The following is a 9,488-nucleotide window of genomic DNA, read 5'->3' on the forward strand; positions in this document are numbered from 1 at the left end:
CTGTCTCACCACCCTCACAGTGAAGAACTTCTTCCTAATATCTCATCTAAACCTCCCCTCTTTCAGCTTAAACCCATTTCCCCTTGTTTTGTCATTAACTGCCCTTATGAAAAGTCCCTCCCCACCTTCCTGGAGCCCCTTCAGGTACTGGGAGGCCACTAGAAGGTCTCCCTGGAGCCTTCTCTTCTCCAGGCTGAACAGCCCCAACTCTCTTAGCCTGTCCTCACAGCAGAGCTGCTCCAGCCCTCGCATCATCCTGGTGGCCTCCTCTGGACTCGTTCTAACTGGTCCATGTCTTTCTTATGTTGGGGGCTCCAGAATTGGACACAGTATTCCAGGTGGGGCCTTACAAGAGCAGAGTAGAGGGGAACAGTCACATAACAAAACTTCTTTCTCTATCAACAGCCAAAAATTTCTTCTTCATCCCAATCGGAACGTCTCCCCATCGGCAACACGATCCAGCCTTCCCAGGCAGCCACCTTCATGAACGATGCCATTGAGAAGGCCAGGAAAGCTGCAGAGCTGCAGGCCCGAATCCAGGCACAACTGGCCTTGAAACCAGGGCTCATCGGCAACGCCAACATGGTGGGGCTGGCCAACCTGCACGCCATGGGGATCGCGCCGCCGTGAGTACCCGCTGTTGGGCACCTGACGGGCGTAACGCCGCAATACCCACAGAGGGCCATCCATGGTTTCTCCAGTGCTCTTGGTTCCCAAGTGGTGGCCTTAATGTTTAGTGGTTTAGTGTTTTCTTTATTTTAATTCACATTAGAAACTGAGCAAGCAAATAGCAAGTTGCTTTTGAGTGTCCTTTGTTTGCTTGCGTCCCCTTCACAACGCCGCAATGCCCACGGAGGGTCCATCCATGGTTTCTCCAGCGCTCTTGGTTCCCAAGTGGTGGCCTTAATGGCTGCTGAAGGAACAAATTATTTATTTAGGAGGTGAAATGGAGATTAATCCTTCCTTAGGTCAGACTCTCCCACCTTCTGCTCAAGGGATTTGAGTCCTTTCTGGTGGCACAGATGAGATTGAACCTTATGAGGAGGCCTCTCCCAAGTTGTGGGCTGGTTTGGTGCACTGGTTTGGTGCTTACCATGGAAATAACTGACACTTCCTTTGAATTAATGCCATCCCTGCATTTTAATGCAACATTATCTTGTCTTGCCACCAGGAAAGTGGAGCTGAAGGATCAGACAAAGCCAACGCCACTGATCTTGGATGAGCAAGGCCGAACTGTTGATGCGACTGGTAAAGAGATTGAGTTGACTCACCGCATGCCAACCCTAAAAGCAAACATCAGAGCTGTGAAGAGAGAGCAGTTCAAACAACAGCTTAAAGAAAAGCCCTCGGAAGATATGGAGTCGAACACTTACTTTGACCCCCGGGTCTCCATAACCCCAGCCCAGCGTCAGAAACGCACCTTTAAGTTCCATGAAAAAGGCAAATTTGAGAAAATTGCCCAGAGGTTGCGAACGAAGGTATTTGAGGTCTTGCCATGCTACCTGACAGCACGGACGTGAGGGTTTGGTTCGGGATGGGAGTTGATTCTCCTCTCCTGGGATGTGAAGGGAGCTGTGTTGGCTTTGAGGAAGAAGTTTTGCAGTCAAGTCACCTGAAGCTTTTCTGTCAACGTCTTTTTTTTTTTTTGTTGGAAAGGCAGGAATCCAAATGAGAACGTGGGTGTGGAAAGGGTTTTCTGACAGCTAGCTTCACGTGATGAAAGGCAAAATCTTTTTGTCTTTTTTCTTTTTTGACAAAAGATTGAAAATTTCCAAAGAGAGTAGATCATTTTCTGGCCAAAGAAAAGAGAGTAGATCATTTTCTGGCCAAAGAAAAGAGAGTAGATCATTTTCTGGCCAAAGAAAAGAGAGTAGATCATTTCCTGGCCAAAAAAAGACTGCAAAAGAATTTCTTCTGCAGAAATCATCGTCCTAGAGGTAGATATTTAAAGGAATCTTAGTAAAATGCCCATGTTTTTTGGGAGAAGGGGAAAGAAGAGCTTCATGAGATGGAATAATCCAGGGAGATGATGCCCAGGGAGACATTCCTTTGGGATCATTCCCTGCTCCTAGAAGGCTCAGTAATAAGACCAGATTTTTGGCAGGTTTGTGAGCTTCTGTGAAAACACTCCACCATCATGTGCTGTGTGATTTCTTCTGCAGTCTGCCTCAGATGATTTTAAAAAAACCCAACCAAAAACCATAAGTAAATCAGCAGGTGGATGCACACTGTCCTTTTCCTGAAGGTTGTGCTATTTTGAAATGACCTTTATGTGCCATTTTCCCTCTCCTCATTCTCAGGCTCAACTAGAAAAGCTGCAGGCAGAGATCTCACAGGCTGCCAGGAAGACAGGGATACACACTTCCACCAAGTTGGCTCTCATTACCCCAAAGAAGGAGCTGAAAGAGGGAGAGATCCCAGAGATTGAGTGGTGGGACTCCTACATCATCCCCAATGGCCTTGACTTGTAAGTGGTTGACTTGTTTTGAAGCTTTTGGAGCTTTTCAGGGGTGACGTGGTTGAGTGTTTGGGTAAATGGAGCCAAGTGTATCTGCTGGAGCTGTGGAGTTCCACCTCCCTTGCCTCTGAGATCCAGGTGGGCATTAGGTTTGCTCCCAAATCTTGGGGCTACTGGGAGGCAGCTGCCCTTCTCCCTTGTTTGAGGCAGCGTTCCTCCAGCGACCAAGAAGGTGACTGCCTGCGAGTTAGAGGGATTTTGGGGTTTTTTGTCCCAAAGTTAGTGGTGTGTTTTGGTTTTTATCCAAGTCTCGTTCACACTAGAGTTGTGGGAAGCCTGCTTCCTAACCATGAAGTGTAGGTGGATATTCTGCTGGAGGAGACACCTACACATGAATTCTGCGTCGCTGCGTGCCTCCTTCAGCACATCAAGCTCTGATCTTTGCTTTGGGTTGGGATTTGTGTGTGTTACGTACCCACCACCGCTGGCCCAAGGGAAGTGTTGGGGTTTTATTTTCCATGGCTTGAACACAGGAATTCAGGCTGGGAGGTTTCCAATGACACCCAACTCTCTCCTTTCTAGAAAAGGTGGAACTTCTTCCAAGAGAGATGAGTATTTTGGGATCACAAACCTCGTGGAGCACCCGGCACAGCTCAACCCACCAGGTATTGCCTCAGTTTTGGTTGACTTTGCTGTTAAACTCGACACAAAATACTCCGAGCAGCTGGCGCTTGATGGGGTGAACCTTGTTTGTAGCGCTACAGCCTGGCATCTCTTGTCCCTGTGAGGAGAAGAAATATTGAGGAAAAAAAAAGTCTTAAAAGCTCTGCAGAGGTGGCTGAAATTGGAAGGGAGAGTCTCTGCCCTGTTTTTTTTGTTTTTGGGGGTTTTTTTTAAATATATAAAACCTGTAGCAGTTACAAGTAGCTTCCTTACCTGTCGATGGCCTCGCTAGCGGTGCAGACACGAGCTTCTCATCTCCGACACGTTGGTTTTTTCACTTTCTTTGCCCTGAGAAAGGGATGTAAAATAACCCCAGAGCATCTTACTTTTCAGTAAAATCAGAAAATAGCCAAAAACCCATTTTCTTGGTTCTGTATTTGGTGCCTGCAGCATGGCAGAGGTCAGGTTTGTCGATGAAGTGGGGGGTCTAACGGCTGCAGGTGGTGTTTTCTCTTGCTTTTTCAAAACCAGATTTATGTTTCATAGAATCATAGAATCATGGAATGGTTTGGGTTGGAAGGGACCTTAAAGCTCCTCCAGTCCCAACCCCCCTGCCAGCAGCAGGGACACCTTCCACTAGACCAGGTTGCTCAAAGCCTCACCCAGCCTGGCCGAGAACACTTCCAGGGAGGAGCAGCCACAGCTTCTCTGGCCAACCTGGGACACTGTCTGACCACCCTCACAGTGAAGAACTTCTTCCTAATATCTCATCTAAACCACCCCTCTTTCAGCTTAAACTCATTCTCTTGTCTCGTTTCTCTTCCCAGTGGACAGTGACACACCAGTGACCCTGGGTGTTTATTTAACTAAGAAAGAGCAGAAGAAATTACGACGACAGACTCGAAGAGAAGCCCAGAAGGAGCTACAAGAGAAAGTCAGGCTGGGCCTGATGCCGCCGCCAGAGCCCAAAGGTAAATTCTGGCTACAGTGGGCAGAGCTCTGGTCTAACACAGGCCCTGGGTGTCAAACCAGTAGCCCAGGCCATTCCCATGGTTGGGAATGCTGCAGGCAGCACAGGCTCTGTGGGATCAGTGTGATGTGATACCCACCTGTGGAGTCGCTTTGGGGCTGCGAGCATGCCGGGTGTTCCTGTGCTTTACCGTTCTGGTGAAGTGCTGTCTGCCAGGAGCCTCTCACAGCTCCTCTCCCATTTCCTTTGCAGTAAGAATTTCAAATTTGATGCGAGTACTGGGGACAGAAGCTGTTCAAGACCCAACAAAAGTCGAAGCTCACGTTCGAGCGCAGATGGCGAAGAGACAGAAGTAGGTGGCACCTTTTTTTTTACACCTTTTATTTTTTTTGGTCATTTTTAGACAGATTTAGTGCTGCTGCTGCATTTGTTTGTAGAGAATGAAATCCTGAAGTGATGCAGCAAAGCAGGAGCAGTGTGATTTTCTGTGTGTTGCTCTTGTAGCCTATTTTAGCTGCCTTGAGTGACCCCCCTCAAGGCCCGGCAGGAGCTGGGTCTTGGTGATCAGCTCTCACCACTGGAGAGAGGCCTCGTGCCTTGTATTAAATGAGTTTGTTGCCATGATAATGATCGTCCTCGCAGTTGTTAATGATGAATGTTTTCAGGGAAGAGATTGAGGATGAATTGGACTGGCGACTGACTTAAAAAAAACAGTGTGCTTTTAATTCAGGGAGGTACAGGCAGAAATCTGGGCAGGAGTTGCAGCTGCTTTGGGATCTGTGGAACTTATTCTGTGCTTAGGGAGAGAAGGATCCATTTCGGTGCCGTAACAGTTACACCATAGGCTGTGTTTCGCTTATTGTTGCATCTTTCTTTGCACCCAGAGCTCATGAAGAAGCAAACGCTGCGAGAAAACTCACAGCAGAACAGCGAAAAGCCAAGAAGGTTAAAAAGCTGAAAGAAGACGTTTCCCAGGGAGTTCACATAGCTGTGTACAGGTGAGGAGACTGAGGGGAGACCTCATTAATGTTTACAAATATGTTAAGGGCAAATGTCATGAGGATGGAGCCAGGCTCTTCTCAGTGATGCCCAATGGTAGGACAAGGGGCAATGGGTGTGAGCTGGAACACAGGAGGTTCTGCTTCAACTGGAGAAGAAACTTCTTTCCAGTGAGGGTGCCAGAGCCCTGGGACAGGCTGCCCAGGGAGGGTGTGGAGTCTCCTTCTCTGGAGACATTCAAGACCCGCCTGGACGCCTTCCTGTGTGATCTCATTGAGGTTCCTGCTCTGGCAGGGGGGTTGGACTGGATGATCTTTTGAGGTCCCTTCCAATCCCCAACGTTCTGTGATTCTGTGAGTGCTGGGCTGGGCTGAGCACTACAATCCCATGTCAGGGTTGGTGTGTTTCAGCTGGGATTGAAGTTTCTGATGAGTTTCCTGACTCTCGGAGTTAACTTTGTACATTGATATCCAGAAATGAGGAAACTTTCAAGATTTAAATGAAATGAGAATGGGAAGGGACAGACACAGCTTCTCTGAGCAGTCTGATAACAAAACACGTGTCATTTTGAGGTGTGGGTGAAGCCCCCGAGGAGCTGGAGGAGGAAATGCTGCACTCTGTGAAGTCAGCATAGGGAGCTCTTACAGCTGGTGATAATAATTCTGGTTTTCTACAAACATTTGGGTGTTTTTTGTTTTGTTTTTGGTTTTTTTTATCCTATTCTTAGGGTCAGAAACTTGAGCAATCCAGCAAAAAAATTCAAAATCGAGGCGAACGCTGGCCAGCTGTACTTAACAGGCGTGGTGGTTTTACACAAAGATGTCAACGTGGTCGTGGTAGAAGGAGGTGAGGAATTCTGAGGCAGGCTTTTGGTGACAGCGTGTAACGTTCCAAAGCTTGCCTCGAGCAAAAAAATTACTGTGAAAATTGTTGACTGAGGGTTATGGGAAGACAAGGAAGTAAGGAGGTTGTTAATTCCCTTAATTACAGCTCTAATGGGGTTAGGGATGAGCGCAGAGCGCGCCGTAATCCAGTTAGAAAACCCAACGCGTTCGATGTTGAAGGGAAAAGCACTTGATGTGAATCTTTGATGCTCTCTGAGCGGGATGCTTGGAGCAAGGAGAGCCTCAGCTCTCAGTCTGGGATGGTTCATTGAGATTTGCACAGTTCTAAGTAATTTTACAAGGTGTTGAAGAGGCTGTTTGGCAGCAGGAAATCCTGAAGTGGCTGAGAGCTCGGTGCTCTGCCAAAGGCTCAGCTGCCCCGGGGGTGTTAGCACTGGATCAGCCTGGCTGCCCTTTAGTTGCTTGTCCAGGTGTGCTGGGCAGTTTGTGGGCATCGTTTGGCTTCTGCTGCTTTTTAGAAACTCTTAAAAAAACAGAAAGTTTAAAGGACTTTTTGTGAATGTTGAGTCTTGATTCTTCCCCAGGCCCGAAAGCACAGAAGAAATTCAAACGTCTTATGCTTCATCGAATAAAATGGGACGAGCAGACATCGAACACAAAGGGAGAGGGTAAGTGAGAAAGCGCGTGCGGCGGCGTGGTGAAGCAGCACTGGGGCTCCCTGCTCTTCGATGACTTTGGGACTAATATTGGCTTTATTGGCTGTTTTTTTTAGATGATGATGAGTCCGACGAGGAGTCCGTTAAGAAAACAAACAAGTGCTCTCTAGTTTGGGAGGTGAGTCCTGGGTGTAGTTTAATCTGGGGAGGTTTCGACTGGAGGGAGGTGAGCCCCGTCTGACAGCAGCTGAAGCAGAAACCATGTTCTGAGGCTTTGGATCAGACACAGACCTGCTGCTCTGACTCTTTATAGTGTTTTTTGAGCTGTAGCAGAACTAGGAGCATCTCCCCAACACGGAGCTCCTGCTGATAACGCATCAACCTGAAAAAATGTTTATTTCTGGGTTTCCCAAGCCATGTCCCAAGCGCACACGAGCAGACAATGTGCACTTGCAGCCCAGAAGGACAACCATATCCTGGGCTGCATCAGGAGAAGCGTGTCCAGCAGGTGGAGGGAGGGGATTCTGCCCCTCTACTCCACTCTCGTAAGGCCCCACCTGGAGTACTGCGTCCAGTTCTGGAGCCCCCAACATAAGAAAGACATGGAGCAGTTAGAACAAGTCCAGAGGAGTCCACCAGGATGATGCGAGGGCTGGAGCAGCTCTGCTGTGAGGACAGGCTGAGAGAGTTGGGGCTGTTCAGCCTGGAGAAGAGAAGGCTCCAGGGAGACCTTCTAGTGGCCTCCCAGTACCTGAAGGGGCTCCAGGAAGCTGGGGAGGGACTTTTCATAAGGGCAGTTAATGACAAAACAAGGGGAAATGGGTTTAAGCTGAAAGAGGGGAGGTTTAGATGAGATATTAGGAAGAAGTTCTTCACTGTGAGGGTGGTCAGACAGTGTCCCAGGTTGGCCAGAGAAGCTGTGGCTGCTCCTCCCTGGAAGTGTTCTCGGCCAGGTTGGATGAGGCTTTGAGCAACCTGGTCTAGTGGAAGGTGTCCCTGCTGCTGGCAGGGGGGTTGGAACTGGATGAGCTTTAAGGTCCTTTCCAACCCAAACCAGTCTGGGATTCTATGTTTCCCGTGACTTTCCACCGGAGATGGGTTGGAAAGCGTCCCTTTTCTCCTCCCCAGGGCACAGCGAAGGATCGCAGCTTCGGGGAGATGAAATTTAAGCAGTGCCCCACGGAGAACATGGCACGGGAGCACTTTAAGAAGCACGGCGCGGAGCACTACTGGGACCTGGCCCTCAGCGAGTCCGTGCTGGAGTCCACAGACTGAGGTGAGGGGGCTGCCATCGCCCCCTTCCTCACCCCACAGCCCCCCTCGCCGGGTCTCGGATAGCCCCTTCCTCCCCTCGCTCTCCTCAGCACACCAATTAAAGACATATTTTTTAAAACAAATCACTGTTAAGGTTTATTTTCAGGAGAAATGGGGTTTGGCTGGCTGTGGAAAGAAGTGGGGACACGGACATGGTGCTGTCAGGGGTGTTTTTGAGGGGAGTGGGGGGCACAGCCGCCCTTGGGGGTCTGGTGGTGGTAGCAGCTGTGTCCCCATCGGTTTTTTTACACCATAAACTGGGTTTTTTTTGAAGCTGAAGCTTTTTTTTACACCATAAACTGGGGGTTTTTTTGAAGCTGAACCCCTTTTTTACACTATAAACTAAATTTTTTTTAAGCCGAAGCTTTTTTAACACTACAAACTGGGGGGGTTTTAAGCTGACACCTTTTTTTTACACCATAAGCTGGGTTATTTTTGAAGCTGAACCCCTTTTTTTTACACTATTAACTACATTTTTTTGAAGCTGAAGATTTTTTTTACACCATAAACTATTTTTTTTTTAAAACAAAGCTTTTTTTAACACTATAAACTGGGGGGTTTTTAAGCTGAAACCTTTTTTTTACACCATAAACCCTTTTTTTTTTTGAAGCTGAAGCTTTTTTTACAACATAAACTTTTTTTTTGAAGCTGAAGCTTTTTTTTACACTACAAACTGGGGTTTTTTTGAAGCTGAACCCTTTTTTTATACTATAAACTATATTTTTTTTGAAGCCAAAGCTTTTTTTTTTTGCACCATAAACTGGTTTTTTTTTGAAGCTGAAGCTTTTTTTACCCCATAAACTATTTTTTTTAAGCCGAAGCTTTTTTTTACACCATAAACTGGGGGTTTTTTTGAAGCTGAACCCCTTTTTTACACTATAAACTAATTTTTTTTAAGCTGAAGCTTTTTTTACACCATAAACTATATATTTTTTTTTAAGCTGAAGCTTTTTTTTGCAACATAAACTTTTTCTTTTGAAGCTGAAGCTTTTTTTTTTTACACCATAAACTATTTTTTTTAAGCTGAAGCTTTTTTTACACTATAAACTGGGGTATTTTTAAAGTTGAACCCCCTTTTTACACTATAAACTATATTTTTTTGAAGCCAAAGCTTTTTTTTTGCACCATAAACTGTATTTTTAAGCCGAAGCTTTTTTTTACACCATAAACTGGGGGGTTTTTTGAAGCTGAACCCCTTTTTTACACTATTAACTACATTTTTTTGAAGCTGAAGCTTTTTTTACACTATAAACTGGGGTATTTTTAAAGTTGAACCCCCTTTTTACACTATAAACTATATTTTTTTGAAGCCAAAGCTTTTTTTTTGCACCATAAACTGTATTTTTAAGCCGAAGCTTTTTTTTACACCATAAACTGGGGGGTTTTTTGAAGCTGAACCCCTTTTTTACACTATTAACTACATTTTTTTGAAGCTGAAGCTTTTTTTACACTGTCAACTGTGTTTTTTTGAAGCCGAAGGGGTTTTTTACACCATAAAGTCCATTTATTTTGAGCCGAAGCTGTTTTCCAGCCGCGGGGTTGCGCCCAGGCCCGACTCCCCCCCTCACAACTGCGGGGGGCGG

The 9,488-nt window shown here is 46.6% G+C and overlaps 1 protein-coding gene across 1 annotated transcript in view; it reads left to right on the forward strand.

Annotated features, from left to right (window-relative positions):
- PRPF3 (pre-mRNA processing factor 3) overlaps window positions 1-7,897 on the forward strand; it is an 8,870-nt gene extending 973 nt beyond the window's left edge. The window contains exons 3-13 of the mRNA XM_010162975.2: window positions 406-626; window positions 1,172-1,478; window positions 2,301-2,467; window positions 3,041-3,123; window positions 3,949-4,092; window positions 4,344-4,443; window positions 4,976-5,089; window positions 5,818-5,936; window positions 6,520-6,603; window positions 6,708-6,769; window positions 7,720-7,897. Of these exons, the coding sequence (XP_010161277.2) occupies window positions 406-626; window positions 1,172-1,478; window positions 2,301-2,467; window positions 3,041-3,123; window positions 3,949-4,092; window positions 4,344-4,443; window positions 4,976-5,089; window positions 5,818-5,936; window positions 6,520-6,603; window positions 6,708-6,769; window positions 7,720-7,866 (1,548 nt within the window). The 3' untranslated portion in view covers window positions 7,867-7,897. The remainder of the gene's footprint in view (window positions 1-405; window positions 627-1,171; window positions 1,479-2,300; window positions 2,468-3,040; window positions 3,124-3,948; window positions 4,093-4,343; window positions 4,444-4,975; window positions 5,090-5,817; window positions 5,937-6,519; window positions 6,604-6,707; window positions 6,770-7,719) is intronic.
- Window positions 7,898-9,488: the final 1,591 nt, after the last annotated feature.

This window comes from Antrostomus carolinensis, unplaced genomic scaffold (genome assembly GCF_000700745.2).
Source record: "Antrostomus carolinensis isolate BGI_N321 unplaced genomic scaffold, ASM70074v2 scaffold3712, whole genome shotgun sequence".
In the NCBI taxonomy this organism is placed as follows: domain Eukaryota; kingdom Metazoa; phylum Chordata; class Aves; order Caprimulgiformes; family Caprimulgidae; genus Antrostomus; species Antrostomus carolinensis.